The 21,562-nt window shown below is 49.1% G+C and overlaps 1 protein-coding gene across 1 annotated transcript in view; it reads right to left on the minus strand.

Annotated features, from left to right (window-relative positions):
- The window catches only part of ARID3C (AT-rich interaction domain 3C), a 126,327-nt gene that overhangs the window by 11,682 nt on the left and 93,083 nt on the right, over positions 1–21,562 (minus strand). The window contains exon 3 of the mRNA XM_061596059.1: positions 16,753–16,825. Coding sequence (XP_061452043.1) covers positions 16,753–16,825 — 73 coding nt within the window. The remainder of the gene's footprint in view (positions 1–16,752; positions 16,826–21,562) is intronic.

The raw sequence follows: 21,562 nt of genomic DNA on the forward strand, positions 1-21,562 counted from the left end.
GGCATAATGCACAACGATCCCTTGGCACAAGCGCCAGAGCAACAGCCTTCTACCTGTGGCTTGCCACTCCTCTCCTCTGTGGAAATTGTCAGTGACTACAATTTGCTACCGTAAGAGGTAGTGATGGCCCAAGACTTGGATGGCGTTAAAAGAGGATTAGGCAAATCAACGGAGGCTATGGCCAGCAGCGGCTACTAGCCATGATGGCTATGTTGTCCCTCCACCGTCGGAAACAGTATGTCTCTGAATGCCATTTGCTGGGAATCACAAGAAGGGGAGAGTGCTGTTGCACTCAGGGTCTTTTCAGGCTTCCCAATGGTATCTGCCTGGCCACGATGAGACCCCAACGGGCTCGCTGGCCTGATCCACCTGCAGGGCTCTTCTTACTTTCTCCTGTGTACTGGAGGCTTCACCCCAAGGTGCTCCATCTAGTTGCTAGCATTGTGTCCTCAGGTCAGCAGCAGAGTCTGAAGCAGCCTTTCCCTGCCTTCCTGCACAGGATCTTTGTAACTCTGGGGTGCCCGGGATTGAACTGGGCTCCTCCTTTAAGCTCTGCCCCTGAGCTACTGGTCCTCCCCAGCAGCCCACCTCCCGAAAGAAAAAGGACAGGAGTTCAGGCTGTCAACTCTCAAGCCTCCTGAACCTGCTGCCTTGCCGGGAGCAGAATCCTGGCCGGTTTCTGCTGGTGACCCACACATGCATTTCCCAGCATGCTTTCTGCGCACAGGCCAGGCTCAACATCTAAACTGAAATCAATTCCAATAACCCGGCAGCATCGACAGCCCTTCACAGCACATCCAGGGCTAATTAACAGCCTCTTGGGTCACCGGGACAAGAGTTCTCAGCGCCATGACGCCCACTCCAGCGCCTGGGGGCGGAGGGGGGTTCTGCTGGGATTTGCAGACGAGGCACGCCTGACCTGTCTTCTCCTTGCTGCCCCAATGCAACAGCAGAGTGCCCAACCCTGCAGCCAGGCTGGAGAGGTTCCTCAATCCCTGCCCAGCGTGACCTTCCCTCCTTAACCACTGCTGGGCCACAGCGGCTTTATGTGGCTGCTGGGATTTGCAGAGGGAGCCCTGAGCTGAAATGAGAGAATGACAGCTCTTAGAACGCCAGGATCTTAGCCGGCCAGAGGCTGGGTGGGGCCACGTGCAATGCAATCCAACTCCAAATAAACTGAAGATTTATATGAAGGGCCACGTGCAGCGTTATTCAGCACAAGAAAAAAAATCCCAGCTATCGAACAAAAAAGCCTCTGGCTTCTGTGGCCTCGACAATTTCAGCAACAGCATCCCCAAAAGGACATTTGCTTTCGGGCTTCCCAATGGAGCACCTGTTTGGCCACTGAGAACAGGATGCTGGACTAGATGGGTCCCCTTTGGTCTGACCCAGCAGCCAGGCCCCTCCTGTGTCCTTATGACATGGCAGAGCTGGAAAGGGTGCAGCAAAGGGACCGCAGTCCTGTAGCACCGCCCCACAGGCTATGACATTTGTGGCCTTTGTTTTAGAAGAAGGGCAACTGGGAAGGGGAGAATTCAAGACCAGCCCCAGCCCGCCCCGGGCCCCAGATTGCTGCAGGCCCCTGAATCCTCCCTGTGTGTGTGTGCACACCAGTGCACTTAAATGCAGCCTGGTTTTGACACCATCTTGGCATAGGCATTACACCCTCACTGCCATCTTGGGTGATGGCAGGTATGCATGCTGACCCGCATGCTGAAGCGATTGGGCATATTTAATCGACCACTGGCCGTGCGAGTGTGCAAGGCTGGTGTCGGCTAGGAGAGCGGAGCTGCTGTTCTACAAACTGTCCCATTGTCGGTTATGGCCTGCAACCCGATGCTGGTGGGGATCACAGACTGGGAGCTCCACTCTCCCAGCCGCAGGAGCCTCGCCAGCCACATGTTCACCGCCCAGAGAGCTATCGCTAGTCGGGCGGTATATAAATTTAATAAATAATAATAATAATAATGGCCCTTGGTCAGTGCCCGACCTGGCCGCTTGTTGGCGCTGGGCCTGGAGAAACGATATAGGTTTATAAGATTATGCACAGTGCAGAGGAAGTGGAGAGAGGCCTGTCCAATGAAATCAATTGGCAGCAGGTTCAGGACAGACCAAAGGAGGTTCTTTTTCACACAACACCTGGAACAGGTTCAGAGGAGGGCAACAAGGATGATCAGGGGAATGGAAACAACCCTGTGAGGAGAGACTGAAAGAACTGGGCATGTTTAGCCTGGAGAAGAGAAGACTGAAGGGAGATATGATAGCACTCTTCAAGTACATGAAAGGTTGTCACATAGAGGAGGGCCGGGATCTCTTCTCGATCATCCTAGAGTGCAGGACACGGAATAATGGGCTCAAGTTGCAGGAAGCCAGATTGCGACTGAACATCAGGAAAAAGTCCTAACTGTTAGAGCCATACGACAATGGAACCAATTACCTAGGGAGGTAGTGGGCTCTCCAACACTGGAGGCCTTCAAGAGGCAGCTGGACAGCCAACTGTCAGGAATGCTTTGATTTGGATTCCTGCATGGCGCAGGGGGTTGGACTTGATGGCCTTAGAGGCCCCTTCCAACTCTGCTATTCTATGATTCTATGAATTAATTCATGGAATTGGCTGCCACAAGATGTAGCGACAACCAACACCTCAGACAGATTTAAAAGGATATTAGGCAAATTAATGAAGGATAAGGATATCCACGGCTACTAGTCATTGTGGCTTGGGACTAGTTCCAGTGTCAGCGGTGATATGCCGGAATGCCAGTTGCAAGGAAACAACAGCAGGAGAAGTCTATCACACTCGTACCTTGTTTATGGGCTTCTGGGGAGATCTGGCTGACCACCACAGGAAACCATTAGATGGACCTTTGGTCTCAATCCAGCAGATGGGCCCTATTCTTATGATTATTTGGACCGTATTTTATTTTCTCTGCTTGTGATGGTCATTGGGAAGGGAAAAGAGCCCCAGTTTCTCAACAGGGATAATCCCTCTTCAGCCCACCAATCAAAAGTGTTCATCCCTATCAATTAAAAGTACTAGAAACAGTGAGGTAGCATCTTTTCTTGGACCAAAGATGTTGTGCAAGCTTTGAAGTTTCACAAACTCTTCTTCAGGCTAGTTCACGGCACCAACAGGTGGAACAAGCTTTTGTATGACCAATTTGGTACTGAGAATGGGCAGGTACAGGCCCAGCACCAGCGGGTGGCCAGGTTGGGCACTGGCCAAGAGTCCCAGCTGCTACCTGACGGCCCCTGCAGGGAGGGTGGAGCACCCAGACTCACCCGCCCCGCACCTGATGCCATTGTGATGTCAGGTGACTGACAGGTGGGCAGCCTCGCCCAACTGTCAAATTTGACCCGCGAGGCCAGATCTAGTTCTCTATCCCTGCCCTAAATGGGGGCAGGTGAACCTGGCTGTTAATCATGGTTAAATGCTGCCAGGGATATTTTTTTGTGGACCAGAGGTTCAATGGTTGGCTGAGGATCAGCTCTGTAATGGGAATGGTTGAGAGTGAAGTCTGTATGAGGCAAAGTGCTAAGGACGTTTTTGGGAGATGTTACTGGGCTGGAGGGCATCTGGGTACAGCTTCTACCTTAGCCATTTCACTTAGCTTCATATATATGGTGCTTTAATACATGGAATTTCTGTTTTATTTTGCATTTGGTTTTTCCCTGTAATTTTTTGGTATGTTTAAGAGAACATTTTGTTTTCCTGTTAATTATGCTGCTTTAAACGTGGACCTTTCTTGTATTTTGCATTTGATTTTCATTTGTAATGTTTTATTTTGATATTTCGTAAATTCTATTTTAGGGGTTCCCAAACTGTGGCCTGTGGACCATCACTAATCCACAGGCTTGATTTAGGTGGCTCGCAATGCGTCCGAGAAGAACACTTAGAATTTGAATTCTATGGCATTCAAATTGCAACGAACAATAAACAAGCAATATATAGGAAATAAAACAACCAAAAATCACACAGCATCTAGCACAGCACATTCGAACTGCTACAACAGGCAAGGGGAAAAATCATTAAGTGGTCCACCAAGACCCCCATCAATTTCCAAGTGGTCTCTGGCAAAAAAAAAAAAAAAAAAAGTTGGGAAACTGTTTCATGTTGTAAGCATGTTGTAAACAGCTGAAGAGTCCCCTCCCCCCGGAAATGTAAAGCGATAAGGAAATGAGATCCAAATCAATAAATGAACCAATAGCATCTGCATGTCCATGGTTAAAATTCCTGGTAAGTGTTCCCCCCCAAAAAACACAACAACATATAATTGCTTTAAAAAGCAGTACTGTGTCACTTCAGAAATGTGTCCCTGGGATAGGGGAGGGGGTTAGGGGAGGGAGGGAGGGGGAGAGAGAGAGAGAGAGTCTCTCTGTGTGTGTCTCTGTGTGTGTGTGTTTTGGAAGCTCTCCCTACCTACAGGAACGTCCAGCAGCCCTCGATCCTTAGTGGGGCTGGAGTAGGAAGCAATAGGCATGGTTGGGGGGGTCTCAGCCCCCATTAGCGGAAAGGCTTGAGTATGCAGCAGATTCAAGAAAAACAGGACGGGGGGGAGGCACTTATTCCAACAAGTCGCACCTAGCCAGTGGGACTCACTGTCACAGGATATTGCAAGATGTTCTAAAGGCAGAAGCCAAAAAGCTTCAGAAAAGAATGAGATGTATACTTTCCTTGTAAGTTACCTCTCCCTGTTGGCACACAAGGCAAAGTGCGGAGGGGAGGTTGGAGTGGCCCACGTGCCCCCCTCACCGCCCCCTCTCCTCCCCCCCATGTTCTCACCAGCCCCGAATTTGCCCAGCATTCACTGCACATGCAGTGGAGTTTGTTGCGCAGGTCATGGAAACAGCTGCCATCGCTGTCACACACACAGAGTGAAAAGCTCTTAATTTATGCCCTTCCTTTCTTCTGGGTGGCCATGAATGGGAGCAGCAAGGGAGCCAGGGAGCTATCGAAAAGCCATCCATTTGCAGCGAAGAGGCCGCCAGGGCCTCTCTGCTCGGCTCAAATGCGGCTGTCACTCAGCTCTGTTCTCTCACTTTCCTAATTTATGGCCCTGATATTGGCTCAGCCGCTCTTCATAAGCCTGAAAGCCTGACTCGCTTTATTCTTTTCACCGAGTTCATCCCACTTGTTTTGTCTCTGCTTGGTGAGGAGAAGAATGCGTGCGTGGGGAGGGTTTTTTAATTCCTTTCCCTCTGCCTTCCACCCTGCTGCAAGGCGAATGTCTCCACATGCAGGATCCGAAGCCACTGGAGCCCTGGAAGGCCAACACCAGCCAGTTTAATCAGTATTGACCTCCATGTCAGTGGGGCAGTGGAATCCACACTGGATTTTAGTCCCAAGGTGCTTCAGCTTGAAAGTTTGGACTAAAACCCGGAGTGGATTCCACTGCCCCAGTGACATGGAGCCACCAGCTGCAACTGTTCCTACGTGCCTATGTTTTAATCTCCTCCTGTCAAAAAGCCTTTTAAGTAGAGACCTTATCTCAGACTGCGTCTGTGTTGGAATTGCTTTTTAACATGTTTTTAAAGCTTTTTTTTAAAAAAGATGTTTTTAATGATGTTTTGTTTTAATATGTTTTGGGGATGTTTTGTTTTAATATATTTTGAAGTCTTTTAGAGTGTTTTTAGTGCTTTTGTTTGCCACCCTGGGCTCCTAGTGGGAGGAAGGGCGGGTATAATAATTAAATAAATCTAATAAATAAATAAATCTAATAATTAAATAAATCTAATAAATAAATAAATAAAATTCTAGGTAGCAGGAACACACACACCCCAATCCAAATCCTGCAGCCCCTATAAATTATTCAAATTAAGCACCTCTGAATATATTTGCTTTACTTTGAATTGCTTATTCTACTTCAGCTAAGCAAGGGCTATGCACAAGTGTGACCCGGCCGCCACCCTCCAATCCACAATGGTATGCACATGCACTCTCAGCATCCTTTGGCATTGCACCATCTCTCATGGGCATTCATAAAACGACTGCTGTGGCCAGTTCAGTTGCGATGGTTGATAGTTAAACTGGTATGATGCGTGTGTGTGCGTAATGTTACTGTTTGCCAGGTTTTCTTGATTCCCACTAGCTCTTTGTACATGCGCTTATCTATTTTCACCTGTCTGAGCCTTCAAGGTAAGGCAGGCTACAAACTGACGAAACTAGTAACAAATAGGAATCTCAGCCAAGCACATTGTGCTTGGGGAGATGGATGGCGCCTTTTCTCCTAGCAAGTTCCCGTTTGTCTCTGGGACACAGAGAGACGGCAACAAATGGTCCTACCCCCCTATCCCAAAACCAAAAGGCTTGATTGCCAAGGAGGTTCACACAAGCTGACTTAGGGAGGGGGCATCTGACAGCAGTGACGCAGCTGGCAACCAATGATTTATGGGCAAGAGTTTCTCTCCCGTTCCCAAAACACATCCCTGTGTCTTCATAGCCCTCGACAGAAAACCGTGGCTTGTCTAGGGCAATTTGGGTGTGTTTTACCTTCATGAAAAGCCTTTTAATATCAATGTGCCTGTTGATTAACTTCTGCATGTCTGCCACAGAACTGCAGTGCCCTACGGAAGATTTGGGGACTTAATTCAAAGGTGCTTGCTCTGTTCCCGAGGGGAGCCAGCCAGCCAAGCTTGGTGGGCCTCGCAGAGAGAGCTGAGAGGGTATTTCTGGGACACACACACACACTTGCCATCCCCCCACCCATACAAGCCTGGCTGCTTCAATGATGATCCGCGGTAGTGAGCAATCTGTGCTTCAGAAAAGCTTGTCTATCACTGCAAGCTATTTGAGGGCCCCCAGAGAAGCGTCTGAGAAGCCCTCTCATGTGAACCTATCCATGTTTTAAGACCATCATCTAAGGAGCTGCTCCCTGTCTCCTGTCAACAGAGACAGGGCCCTTTTCTGCAGCTTCACCAAGACTGCGGCATGTAGGAAGCTGTCCAATACCAAGTCAGAGAATAGATCCATCTAGGTCAGTAATGTCTACACACTGATTGACGGAGGCAGCTCTCCAGGATTTCAGGCAAGGGATTTTTCTAGTCTTATCTGGTTTAATGGTTGGTTGACCATTGATTGATTGATTGTCTTATCTGGAGATGCCAGGATTGAACCTAGGACCTTTTGCATGTAAAGCAGATTTACTGGGTTATGAACCTTCTCTGACATCAGTGCCTCTCACCATGCTGGAGGCTTTGACCACATTACTCTTTTATTGTTTTAATTGTTTGGATGGAAATCATTTGCAGTCTGTAAGAACCTTTGCACCAAAATGTGCGGTATAAATGAAATAAGATAAAAAGGAAAGGGTGTTTTAAAATATGCAATTGCTTTTAATGGTTTTTAAATAACAGGATTGTTTTTACATATGGAGTTATTTTTAACTGTGTTTATTGTTGATGTTTTTATTGTGAAGGTGTTTTGAGATTTTTTTGGGAAGCAATTAATAAATGGAACCAAATTTAAAAAAATCTGTTAATAATAACAAGAACAACACTGGGCTATGCTACTATAAGATGCTGTTTATGGACGGCCCTTGGGGACTGTTTCAGAGATGGAGGCAGTGGAACAGAGATAAGCAAAGACAAGTGGGAAGGGAAGGCACATCCAGCCATCTGTTGTGAAGGGGGACTGTCTGCTTACCCCCCCTTCATGGGCCCTTCAAACCGGTGTGTCCCAAGAGTGGCAATCACATGGGGGAGGGGATTGTTTAGAGCCAAGAGCAGTCAGAAGAGCCCTGCCTTGCAGGAGGAAACTGGAATATACAGCTGCCTCCAGCACTATCATAAGAACATAGGAAGAGCCTGCTGGATCAGGCCAGTGGCCCATCTAGTCCATCATCCTGTTCTCACAGTGGCCAACCAGGTGCCTGGGGGAAGCCCACAAGCAGGACCCAAGTGCAAGAACACTCTCCCCTCCTGAGGCTTCCGGCAACTGGTTTTCAGAAGCATGCTGCCTCTGACTAGGGTGGCACAGCACAGCCATCATGGCTAGTAGCCATTGATAGCCCTGTCCTCCATGAATTTGTCTAATCTTCTTTTAAAGCCGTCCAAGCTGGTGGCCATTACTGCATCTTGTGGGAGCAAATTCCATAGTTTAACTATGCGCTGAGTAAAGAAGTACTTCCTTTTGTCTGTCCTGAATCTTCCAACATTCAGCTTCTTTGAATGTCCACGAGTTCTAGTATTATGAGAGAGGGAGAAGAACTTTTCTCTATCCACTTTCTCAATGCCATGCATAATTTTATACACTTCTATCATGTCTCCTCTGACCCACCTTTTCTCTAAACTAAAAAGCCCCAAATGCTGCAACCTTTCCTCGTAAGGGAGTCGCTCCATCCCCTTGATCATTCTGGTTGCCCTCTTCTGAACCTTTTCCAACTCTAGAATATCCTTTTTGAGATGAGGCGACCAGAACTGTACACAGTATTCCAAATGCGGCCGCACCATAGATTTATACAACAGCATTATATCGGCTGTTTTATTTTCAATACCTTTCCTAATTATCGCTAGCATGGAATTTGCCTTTTTCACAGCTGCCGCACACTGGGTCGACATTTTCATCGTGCTGTCCACTACAACCCCGAGGTCTCTCTCCTGGTCGGTCACTGCCAGTTCAGACCCCATGAGCGTATATGTGAAATTCAGATTTTTTGCTCCAATATGCATAATTTTACATTTGTTTATACTGAATTGCATTTGCCATTTTTCCGCCCATTCACTCAGTTTGGAGAGATCTTTTTGGAGCTCTTCGCAATCCCTTTTTGTTTTAACAACCCTGAACAATTTAGTGTCGTCAGCAAACTTGGCCACTTCACTGCTCACTCCTAATTCTAGGTCATTATCTTTTCCCAACTCTTGCATGGATCCTGATGCTCTGGGCTTCCAGATTGTCCTTCTACCTTGCTCAGTTCAGCTCTTCGGGCCACTTCAGATGTCCTTTTTTTGGGGGGGGGGTGCCTTATTTATTTATTTAATTAATTTATATCTCACCTTTCCACCAGTGAGCTCAAATTAGCATACCTGGTTCCCCCATAATGTTATCCTCCCTACAACCACCACCCTGTGAGGCAGCTTAGGCTGGTCCAAGCGTCACGGATGAGTGGGGATTTGAACCCTGGACTCCCAGGTTCCATTCCGACACTCTAACCGCTACACCACACTTCCTTGTGCTCATGATGACATCAGGGTGGGTCTTCACCATCCCGCATTCAACACTGTTTACACCAGCAAAAGTTTCAGGGCAGACATATTGTGCTTTGTTTCCAGTGCCCCATAGCTTCCAGCTGAAACCCTGTAACTCTTCATACCCCAAATGTTCCCGTTTATTTTTTGTCCCGCTTTTGTTGTGCTGTAAGTGCCCCTCCAAATGGCAAGAATGCAGTAACCTCGCAGGAGAACAATGACGGTGGAATGACCGTGTGGACAGTCCAGAATACATCCAACGCTAATGCAGCATTATTGCATCAATGCCATGTTGCAGAAGACACCCCAGGAGCCTGGAAGGGCCCTCAGCCCCAGATGGGCAAGTGGTTGCCCAAATACACCACGGTCGTCTTGCGCCGCGTCCACTCGCTCAGTGCCGGCCTTTCCTTTTTGTGTTCCCCACCCAGAACAAACGGTTGGCACTCGGGAGGGAGGGAGTGGGATCCAGAAGAACAAGTTTCACTGGAAACACCCAGCCTGGGCAAATATCATAAAAGGCAAGAGAAATAAACCTGCTCTTCAGAGTCTTTCACAAAAGGAAAAAACTTATCACCTCCACGCAATGTAGGGAAGCCACAGGGGCAGGATCCTATGTTTCTCATTCTTTCATTGGGCCAGCTGCAGAATACGGCATCTGGAGCAAAGCCAGAATTCTGAAAAACGCAGTTCTCTTTCCGAAAGGCAAAATAAAAAGGCAGGCTCCTAGCCCTCATGGAGGAAAAGTCTACAAACTTGTCTGAACCACATTCAGAGAGATCCCAAAGCACTTTGAACTGACAGGGAGCTTTGCAATGTTTTCAGACACGGTAATTTTAAATCGCGCTCGTCTTGAACCACGAGCTACGAGCTCACCCGGAAGTCTGAGGCAACCCTCTCTCAGGCTTCCCACCTGCCATATGGGGATGATAACACTGGCCAACTTTACAGGGCTGTTGTAAGGATTATCAAGGGGATATATACGATGCACTTCAAAACATCATATAAATGTTAAGCATTATTGTTGTTTTTTATTACTCGGGCTTTTCATTTGCAAATGCTACACTGTCCTTATCTGGGCCTCCTGTAGGGACGCAAAGCAATTTAACATCCAACTGAAGAAAGCTGAGGCAGAGAGAGTGTGAGTTTCCAAAGGCCCCACGGCAAGTCCATAAGACCCAAGAAGCAGCCTTTTACCGAGCCAGTGTAGCTCAGCATTGTCCACTCTGACTGGCAGCGGCTCTCTGGGGTTTCAGGCGGGAGACAATCCCACCCTACGTGGAGATGCCATTGGGGACGGGAGCTGCATGCAAAGCAGGTACTCTGCCCCTGAGCTGTAGCCCTTCCCACTCAACGAAGACACTCCACACCGCAGGGCATAGTTAAACTATGGAACTCCCTCCCACAAGAGGCAGTGACGGTCTCCAGCTTGGATGGCTTTGAAAGGGATTAGACAAATTCATGGAGGAGGAAAAGGTGGCCACTAGCCCTGATGGCTCTGTTCTGCCACCACTGTCAGAAGCGCTATGTTTCTGAATACCAGCTGCTGGAAACTGCAGGTGGGGAGAGTGTTCTTGCGCTCAGGTCCTGCTTCTGGTCTTCCCATTGGGGCACCTGGTTGGCCACTGTGAGAACAAGATGCTGGACTAGATGGGCCACTGGCCTGATCCAGCAGGCTCTTCTTATGTTCTTAAGAATGTTCTTAACGCAGGAACATCTGCCTTACAATGAATCAGGCTATCGGTCCACCTAGTTCAGTATTGTCTACACTGACAGGCAGAGTCCCTCTCCGGGGTTTCAAATCAGGCGTCTTTCCCAATGCCGGGAAATGCTGGGAATCGAACTTGGGACCTTCTGAACACAAATCAGATGCTCTACTCCTGAGCAACAGCCCTTCTCCAAAGGCAGTGGGAGTTGCACCCGGGTCTAGGGCTGGCCCAAGACACTTCAATGTCTGGGGTGGGAAGTCCAAAGGTCACCCCTCTTCCACTAATTATCCACGGAGGGAAGCTCTTGCTCTTGTGCAGCTCCCATCCACTCCACGTCTGCTCCCCTCCTCCCACACACACCCCAGATCTGCATCAAACTGTATAGAGCAGGGATAGCCAATGTGGTGCCCTCCTGTTGTTGCTGGACTACAACTCCCATCCTCTCTCTCCACTGGCCATGCTGGCTACTGCTGATGTGAGTTGGGAGTCCAACCACACTGGCTTCCCCTGGGACGGGATGCTCTTATCAGCACCCCACGCCCACTGCCTGGGGTAGCTGTGCTACCAAATCTGATCTGGCAGAACGGGCAGTTCCTTTGCCCAGGGCTCCAAAGGAGAGGCAGAACTTGCCATGGACGGGACTGAATATTGCAACATTTCCCCTTTGGCAACGGGCCCCATTACTCCTGCTTCCATCCCCTTTTGTGAGGCCCTAATGGAGACGCAAATTGCTTTGGGAGATTAGCCCCTCGTCCAAGGGGCCCGAAGGCAGATTAATGCCAACCGGGAAGCCACAAGACTCGGGTTATTTATCCCCTCCCTGGGATCAATGCCCAGGACAGAGAGAGGATTCAGCATCCTTGCTTCTTGTCTCCCCACTGTGGATTTATGGGCATCGACCAGACCCCTCTCTGGGGAAGCCGCCCCCCGCGGGATTCGATCCCTCGGCCCCAATGGCAGGAGCCTCACAAAGGCGCCTCCGATACAGCTGTGCAGCCAGGGGAGAATGGCGGTTAATTAGCACCCTTATCTCAGCCAGGAGAGGGGCGGTTAATTAGCTTGGGAGAGAATAATGAGGCCGGCGTGCAACGGAGGCTCCATCAATCTCACGTCAGATGGAGAGAGGGTCTGGGAGGGGGTCCGGTCACAGTCCCCAGCTGCCTACAGCACCTCCGTGGCTGGGTCTGTGGAAGAGGCAGGAGGCGGGCCCAGTTCAAGAGCGGGAGCGAGGCCCACTCCACCCACCACGTCAAGAGACGCCTGGATTTTCGCTTGCTTGGTTATGGCGCTTGTTGGGGGGCTATTTTTGGGCAGAGGGAGCTGCCTCCCCTTGCAGCAAGCGGCTTGGTTCACTTGCTTGGCTCATCTGCAGGAAACGTTTGTGTGCCGCATTCAGGGCGTGCTGCGTTGCACGTTGCGTAAGGAGGTGCTTGGAGGACAAGGCTGGAGGGGAGGGGATTTCTGGGCACCCCCAAAGGCAACAGAAGAGAGGGACACAGGATGCCACTTTGTTCTGAGTCAAGGCAAGTAGCAGCGTCTACACCGACTGGCCGTGGCGCTCCACGATTTCAGACAGGGCATCTCTTCCAGGGCTATCTGGAGATGCCGCAGCGGAAAGGGACCTTCTGCGTGCAAGGCGGACGCTCTACCCAGTGAGCTGTGTCCCTTCCCCACACCCACGCCATGGAAATGATGGCGGTGGGGCTGTGCAAATCTCTCGGTGGCTCTCTTTGCGTTGTAGGGACAGTGGCGAGTGGTGAAACAGGTTAGAACGAGGAGGGGAAACTCCTTTGGGGGCGACCACAGGGATAAAAGTAACACTCAGGAAAATGCCGCCTCCCTCTTCCTCCCTCTTGCAGCTGGATGGCACTGACAGGACACTGTTCAAAGCAGCCTTTCACCAACCTGGTGCCCTCCAGATGCTTTGCATTACCACTCCCATCTGCCCCAGCTGACTCACCTGACCTGCAGGGTGCCAACCAGCCAAGAGGCAAGCCCCTCCGCAACGAGCACCTGCAAGGCTTGACCCATTCAGCTGTGTGTGTGCAATAATGTCCGGTGCCTACCAGGCTCTTGCAAAACCCGTTTTCATTTCAGTGTTTGCAAAGGGGTCACAGCTCAATGGAGGAGCATCTGCCTTGCATGCAGAAGGCCCGGGTTCAATCCCAGTGGCACCTCCAAGAGGGGCCAGGAGAGGCTCCTGCCTGAAACCGTGGAAAGCCACTGCCAGTCAGAGTGGGCAGTACTGAGCTAGATGGGTCTGCTGGTCTGGCTTGTTCCTTTGCCCAGGAGAACATCCAGGCACATGTTGCCCCACGTCAGTTCATGGGAAATTGTGGGATGATTGTCTGGAGGGGTCTCAGTTGTCTTGGGCTGGCTGCGAGTGACATCATCTGTTCAGAGAACCAGAAACGCATCCTTGATGGGCCTATCCAGGCCAATGCTCTGTCCTCTACAGATGACTCCAGGAAGCTCAGAAGCGGAAGGACACGAAAGCAACATACATCTTTACACCAGGCCCCTGAAACTTGGAGGTACACTGCCTCTGAGCATGGATGCTCTGCTCCAGCTATCATTGACAGTCCTGCCTCCATAACTTATGACCATCATAGCTAAAGAGGTCATCCCTCATTAACTATCAGCCAGCCTGAGGAGGCAAGTCCCTTTGCCAGCTGTTTTCCAATATGGTAGCCTCCAAATGGGCAACCTCTAGCTCGCTTTCCACTTACCTTGCTGACTTGAGCGCCAAAGCACAGTGGCTCAGAGTAACGAGAAATATACTCTGCACATGCTTGAATGCACTCTTACTTTTAATGTCTGTTCCCATTTCTCAGGGCTGAACCACGGTATCGTGACAGAATGGGTCCGGGGGGAACCTCCTCTGCTCCAGAGCAGTGTTCAGAGCACAGAGTTTTCTCCCACTCTTGGAACGGCTGGTGGGTCCTGGCGGCACTTGACAGACAGCGGCTCCCGCATTGGAAATCGGTGCTGGGTTTTGTTATCAGGGCCAGGCGGGATAAATAGGAAGCTCCAGCAATTGAGGCAATTCGATAAATGCTTTAACCTTTGACCTCTCCTCCCAATCCCCCATCGAGCCACGGAACAATTTTCAAAAGGCTCCCAAACTGCAGCCAATGCCATCCGGAGGCTGCCATCAATTAGAGCCCGTTGCCAGCATCTGGATTAATGAACATGCCGCTCGATAGGAAATAAAACCCCAGGCAGAGGTTAATGTTGCGCTAATTAACTGGGAGGGGGAGGCCGAAATTGGGGGGGGGGGACAAACAAGGCAAGAATTGTTTAAAGAAATAAGCTTTAGGAGAAAGATGCCCGGGTGGGGGCTTGTCAGCACTGCCTCATCATTCCCCACCTAGAATAAGGCAGTTACTGTTCCTATTCGCCTTGGGGGGCCGGTGCCTATACAGTGTTAAAATACAGATTTCAGGAAACCGGACTTATAATCTCTGCAAGACTTTTACGCGAGTGTAGACCAGATGTGGGGAACGTTTTGCCCTCCAGATGTTGCCGAACTGCAGCTGCCATCATCCCTGGCCATTTGGCCACATTGGCTGGGGCTGATGAGAATTGTAGCTCAGTAGCATCTGGAGATGCAAAGGCACCTGGCCCAGACTCTCAGATCCTGTCTTGCAAAGCCTCTCTACTCTCCTGATGCACTTGGTTGGTTGGTTGGTTTCTGCGCCCTACAGCTAACACAGAAAAAACCATCCTGTGATTTGGAGGAGCGGGATTTAGGGTTCGAGAGGCCGGGCTTCCTGTCCCCCTTCCCTGCTCTGTAAGCAAAGAGGAAGAAGAGACAACAAGTCCCCATTGGTTGGGATGGGCCCTCTCCCTGCCAAGCCATTTGGCAAGTGGGGCTAGGGGTCGGGGTGCTCCCCCAGGCACCTGGTTGGCGACTGTGAGAACAGGATGCTGGACTAGATGGGCCACTGGCCTGATCCAGCAGGCTCTTCTTATGTTCTTATGTTCTTATGCTCAGCTACTCAGAAGGTGAGAAGATAAAAAGCAAGATCTTTCCTATCCCCCTCCAAGCGTTGCCCAGAGAGACAGAGAGCAAGCAACAACCAATAATGTGACTTTCACAAAGCAACACAGTTCTCCTTGATACCAGGCAGTTCCACAGCTTCCCCCAGTGACCAGTAGACACCAAAATGCCCTTTGATGCAACAGTATGTTTGTTCCATGGATGCCCAACTTCTTTGTAACCTGCAGAAGGCCATGTTGTTGTTATGTGCCTTCAAGTTGATTACGACTTATGGCGACCCCATGAATCAGCAACCTCCAAGAGCATCTGTCATGAACCACCCTGTTCAGATCTTGTAAGTTCAGGTCTGTGGCTTCCTGTATGGAATCAATCCATCTCTTATTTGGCCTTCCTCTTTTTCTACTCCCTTCTGTTTTTCCCAGCATTATGGTCTTTTCTAGTGAATCATGTCTTCTCATTATGTGTCCAAAGTATGATAACCTCAGTTTCATAATTTTAGCTTCTAGTGAGAGTTCTGGTTTGATTTGTTCTAACACCCAATTATTGATCTTTTTCACAGTCCATGGTATGCCAAAGCTCTTCTCCAACACCACATTTCAAATGAGTGGATTTTTCTCTTATCCGCTTTTTTCACTCTCCAACTTTCACATCCATACATAGAGATCAGGAATACCATGGTCTGAATGATCCTGACTTTGGTGTTCAGTGATACATGTTTGCATTTGAGGACCTTTTCTAGTTCTCTCACAGCTGCCCTCCCCAGTTCTAGCCTTCTTCTGATTTCTTGACTATTGTCTCCATGGCAGGGCTGTTGTCCAGTGCAGCCTTTGCCAACTGGGTGTCCTCCAAATGTTTTGGACTACAGCTCCTCATCGGTCTGAGTCAACTGTGCTCTTCACGCATCCAGTCGGCATCCCGTTTGCTGGGATAGCCACACACACGTTTCCATGGGAAGATTGAGGCAAGAGGCTGGTGTTCCCAGACTCACATTTGGGGAGCTAAGTGCATCCATCCTGATGCCCCACCATTCAGGAAATCTCTTCACCACCACCCCAACATCCTTTCTCTTGTGTAATTGTGCTCACTATGTTATTGGGACGGTTAATGCATGATCTGGTTTTCAATACTGTTTAAGCCTGCAAACCTTCTGGGGTGGACATGCTGCTTTGCTTCCGATTGGTGCATGTCCCAAAACTTAAATATTAGGCAGGCGCCATCTCTGCTATCTTTTCGGCGCCTTTTGAAGACTTTCCTCTTCCAACAAGCCTTTTAAGTTGAGACCTATCCCAGTCTGCGTCTGTGTTAGAATTGCTTTTAATATGTCTTTTAATTTCTTTAACCCTTTTTTAAAAAATATGTTTTAAAAGGTTTTTTTAATGTTTTTAACGTTGTTTTGTTTTAATGTATTTTAAGGTCTTTTTATGATGTTTTAAAGTGTTTTTAGTGTTTCTGTTTGCCATCCTGGGCTCCTGCTGGAAGGAAGGGCAGGATGTAAATAAAATAGTAAATAAATAAAATAAATAAATAAAACTTCAGGCTAAAATCCTGCAATTTTTTATACCACAAATATTCTGGGGGGTTGTCTTCGTTCCACTTCCGTTGCTCAAGAGTGCCTCCCCCCAGGATGGCAATAATGCAGGAATGCTGGGAAGTGTTATAGAACAACTAATAAAGCCGAATGTGTGGCCCGCCCAGTTCAAATTAACTGCTTCTTGCATCAATGACATGTTGCGGAATACACCCCCAGACCCCTCCAGGCTGATGTATTCTGCAAAGTGTCACTGATGCAATAATACTGCATTGGTAATGAATTTCACTCCCAGCTCATCTCTTCTCCGGCGCCCTGGGGAACCTCAGACTCACCCCTCTTCTGCATGAAGCCAAACAAATCGTCCAGGAATTCCTTGCGTTTGGGGTCACTGTCCAGTTCGTAGAGCTGCAGGTGGGAAAGAACATGGCACAGGATTATCACGGGGCAGGAGAGGTAAATGCTCCTAAAGGGAGATGCATGTCCCCAGATCCCCTCCCCCAAGGTCAACAAGGGTCCCATGAAGACAACCGTGGGTTATGCTACTTTTCATACACCCTTGGAGAAGTGGGGAAGGAGAGGTAGGCTGCAGTGTCCTGAGCCCTGTGGGGTCTTCCCCAAAATGCAATCTGGACTTCAGGACTTCACCCCTTGAATATGCTATAAAGAGAAAGTGATATCCAGGACTGTGCATTTGCCTTGGTTCCATAAAAACACAGGGAAAGTGAGTGGTTCTGGGTGCTGAATTCAACCAAATTCAGCTTTCTTTTTATTTAAAACAAAACACATCAATTCTAGCTCTGATGACTCCAAAGATATGCTTGAAAATGTTCAAGTGACAACCTGCTCAAATCTGAGAAGGCTGATAAGTGCTGAAAAGGTGTTTCACCGGTTTCCAGAACTAGGATTGTCGGAATAAATGAACCCAAATAGGCAACACTGCTGAATAAATTGTGCACAATGAAGAAAAAACATATGAGAAATTAGCTCTTTTAGTAGAAAAGTCCCCATACTACCTATTCTTGCCACACAAGACCTGGGAAGAGAACGCTGCATTTTGTTTTAATGGGACACCCCCATATTCTCTCGCTTATAACCCACTGCAAAGAAATGGTTACCCCATTTTAATTCTCCCAGCCCATGCTGAATGCCCAACCATTTTGAAAGCTCCTATCCCCCCAATCCCCCTTACACTCCCTATACTCCAGCTCACACCTCCAACTAATACAGGAGGGCCCCGCTCATACGACGGGTTCCGTTCCAGACCGCTGCTGTTAAGCGAAATCCGCTGTAAAGTGGAACGCATTGATTAACATTGACAAAAATGGTGCCTGATGCCCGAAAAAGCCATAAAACCAGAACAAGCGCTGTATAAGCGGGGCCTTTCTGCAACTGACAACCGCTGTATCAGTGGAATGCTGTAAAGTGGGGCCCTACTTTAATAAAGCCACACATACACACACACTCCATGCCATTTTGCAGCAAAGCTAGCTCCACTGATGTGGTTACTACCAGCTAAGGGCTAACAGCCAATAGTCACATCAGCTCCCCGAGGAAAGGCAGTGTCCCTTGCAAAGCCCTTGAACTGGCTGTGAGTGCCTTCTGTTTCAAACCTGCAAGACCTTGCTTCCATGTCACTTCCCAACATCGCTTTGCAGATGAACTGATTTTTAACACAATGCCGTTGTACAAATCTATAGCACGGCTGCATTAGGAATACTGTGTGCAGTTCTGGTTGCCTCACCTCAAAAAGGGCACTGTAAAGCAGGAAAAAATATGGAAATGGACTGCCTTCAATTCAATCCCGACTTATGGCTACCCTATGAAAAGGGTTTTCATGGTAAGCGGCATTCAGAGGGGGTTTCCCATTGCCTCCCTCTGAGGCTAGTCCTCCCCAGCTGGCGAGGGCCTGCTCAGCTTGCCACAGCTGCACAAGCCAGCCCCTTCCTTGTCTGCAACTGCCAGCTGGGGGGCAACTGGGCTCCTTGGGACTAGGCAGCTTGCCCACGGGTGCACAGGTGGCTGGGCACGTAACCCCTGAGCCACTCCCTGTGGGGGTGATCTTTAGCTGGCCTTTGACACCCAGGAGACACAAGCGGGGATTTGAACTTGTGGACTCTGGACTTCCAGCCAGGCTCTCCTCCCCACTGGGCTATACCAGCTGTCTGTAGAGCAGAAAAGGGCAACCAAAATGATCAAGGGGGATGGAGCAGCTCCCCTAAGAGAAAAGGTTGCAGCATTTCAGCATTTTTAGTTTAGAGAAAAGGCGAGTCAGAGATGACAGGACAGAAGTGTATAAAATCATGCATGGTATTGAGAAAGTGAGCAGAGACACGTTTTTATTCCCTCTCTCATAACACTAGAACTCGTGGACATCCAATGAGGCAGAATGATGGAGGATTCAGGACAGAGAAAAGAAAGGGCTTCTTCACACAGCACACAGTCAAACGGTGGAATTTGCTCCCACAAGAGGCAGTGATGGCCACCAACATGAGCGGCCTTAAAAGAGGACTGGACACATGGTGGATAAGGCTACTGGTGGCTACTAGCCATGATGACTATGCTCTGCCTCCACACTAGGAGGCACTGTGGTTCTGAATTCCAGTTGCTGGAAACCACAGGAGGGGAGAGTGCTCTTGCACTCAGGTCCTGCTTGCGGGCTTTCCATAAGGGGCATCTGGTTGGCCACTGTGAGAACAGGATGTTGGACTAAGTGGGCCACTGGCCGGATCCAGCAGGCTCTCCTTATGTTTTTACGTTAATAAGGGCACCCTCAGGGGACTCTAGTCGCCACACCTCCAGAGAAGGCTGATGCTGTTCTTACTTCTTGTGCCCCATTTCATTTGCGGCTCTTCCCCTTCCTCCTAGAGGGGAGATCCGTCCCCCACAAAAGCAGCTTCAGGAAAAAAAGGTGCCTAATTCCACCCATCTGACAGGAGATGGTTAGGTCCAAAGGGGCCCTTCTTCTTTCTTGACACTGGGTAACGGGTGGAGAGTGGAGAGCAGCTCGCTACACCCCAAGGGAGCTGTAACTGGCCCTCCTGGTCCTCCGCAGCAGCAACCTTTAACCTTTGCACGGGTGGAAGAAATAAATATTTGATGGCACTTGGGCGATCTCTGTTGAGTCTTCATTGACACCTGTAGGGACCGCATCCATCTCCCCTTCCTCCTCCTCCCTTACATCAGGGCAATTAGCAAGATGGGGGCAGCCCCCTATTGACCTTTGACCTCTATTATCCAGCCTCCAGCAGAGTGAAATTGATGGGGAGGGAGGGGACCGATAGGCCCCTTTCCGCTTCATCAGAGTTTGTGCCTTCCCACCCCTTGGCAGGGAAATCCAGGAATGTTTTGATCTAAGATTTAAAAGTCAATAGCTTAAAAAAAAACCTGTCACAGAATAACTACTCTAGGGCAGCGGTTCCCCAACATTTTCTCCCCACGGACCACTTGAAAATTGCTCAGTGGACCACTTAACGATTTTTCTGCCAGTTGTAGCCATTGTAATGTGCTAGATGCTGTATGGTTTTGAACTCTATTGTTTCTTATTTCTTGTATTGCATTGTCTTGTATTACAATTTGCATTCCACAGAATGAATATAAGAAATAAAGGAAGCAATAAAAATACAATTAAAAATCAATATTAATATTTAATGCTGACATGCTGTGGACCACCTGAATGAAGCTCAGTGACCACTGGGGGTCCACTGCTCTAGGCAGCTTGGAAATGTTTCAGGAACAAGAATCATTCTGGACACACACAGGTATCCCAACTGACCAATGCCAGGATATGGCATTAAAATAATTGCATTCCATGTGTATGATTTTGCAGCTTTGAAACCACAAAAAACAGCACCTGGGATGTTATTTGACAGCTCACGTGTCCTCCACAATTGCATCACACAAGCCCACCAACTGGCCAGGCGTGCAGAATTGAGCATTTGGTGAATCCCAGCATCTGTTTTTACCAAAGGCAGGTTTCTAGGTCTTAAGGCTGCAAATGGAGACTAGAAACTGTGTCGGCAAAGCCAAGGAATCCTGGGGAAAAGGAGAATAAATGATGCAAGGTAAGTAGAAATTTTCTGGGTTTTCCTAATGTACACACAAAACAACAAATTTGGGCTGCTGGTTTTTTTCCTTCTCTTTAAATGCAGGACATGTCCTGGGTGTGAGACGGGAGGGAGGAGATGTGCCCTGTGTAACAGATATTGAGAGGGTCTGACTGTTCCCAATTTTCTCAGAGACCTACTGAGATAACTGGTTCAAGTAGGTTTTGCTGGTGGACTCTTGTTGGGTCCATATCAGGTGTTTAGGAGGAGTCTTGGTAAGGAGGGATATGGGTGATGCCACCCCAATCTCAGTGGTCATGAGCAGAGGGAGGTATAGCCATGAGGAGGTGGTGAACTACCATGGAAGACGAGGGCAAGGCTATCTGTGCCTTGTTCCTTGCTGCCACTCCTCCTGGATGGGTTCCTTGTTGCTCATCTGCTGTGCCCGCTGGCCTGTGTGTGTGTGTTGTTCTTTAATGCCAGATCAGTACACAGTAAGACCACACAGCCATGATCTGATTGTGGATGAAGGTGCCGATTTGGTGTGCATTAGTGAGACTGGGGTGGGTGAGCTGGGAGGAGTTGATCTGACCGAGCTTTGTCCATCTGGATACTCGGTGCAACACCAGCACAAGCTGCAGGGACAGGAGGAGGAGTTGCTGTGGTCTACAGAACTTCCATCTCTATCACCAGGAAACCACTCTGTCTTGGAGCTGGCTGTGAGGGCCTGCACCTGGTGTCGGGCCATGGAGACAGGAAACTAGGGTTGCTGCTGGTGTACCATCCCCCCTGTTGTCCAGCAGCTTCTCTGACCAAGCTGGCGTAGGCCATCTCGGCTGTGGTATTGGAGGAGCCCAGAATGATAGTCCTGGGTGATTTCAATGTCCATGCTGAGGCTGCCTCTAGTGCTCTGGCTCGGGACTTCATGGCCTCCATGACGACCATGGGGCTGTCTCAAGTTGTCACCGGCCCGACGCATAGGACAGGGCACACCCTCGACTTGGTTTATGCTCCAGATGGAGGAAGGGGTGGTGTGGAGATGGGGGGTGGATGGCACCCCATTGTCATGGTCGGACCACTTCCTGGTGAAGTTTACTTA

Source organism: Rhineura floridana, chromosome 1 (assembly GCF_030035675.1).
Source record: "Rhineura floridana isolate rRhiFlo1 chromosome 1, rRhiFlo1.hap2, whole genome shotgun sequence".
Classification (NCBI taxonomy): Eukaryota; Metazoa; Chordata; class Lepidosauria; order Squamata; family Rhineuridae; genus Rhineura; species Rhineura floridana.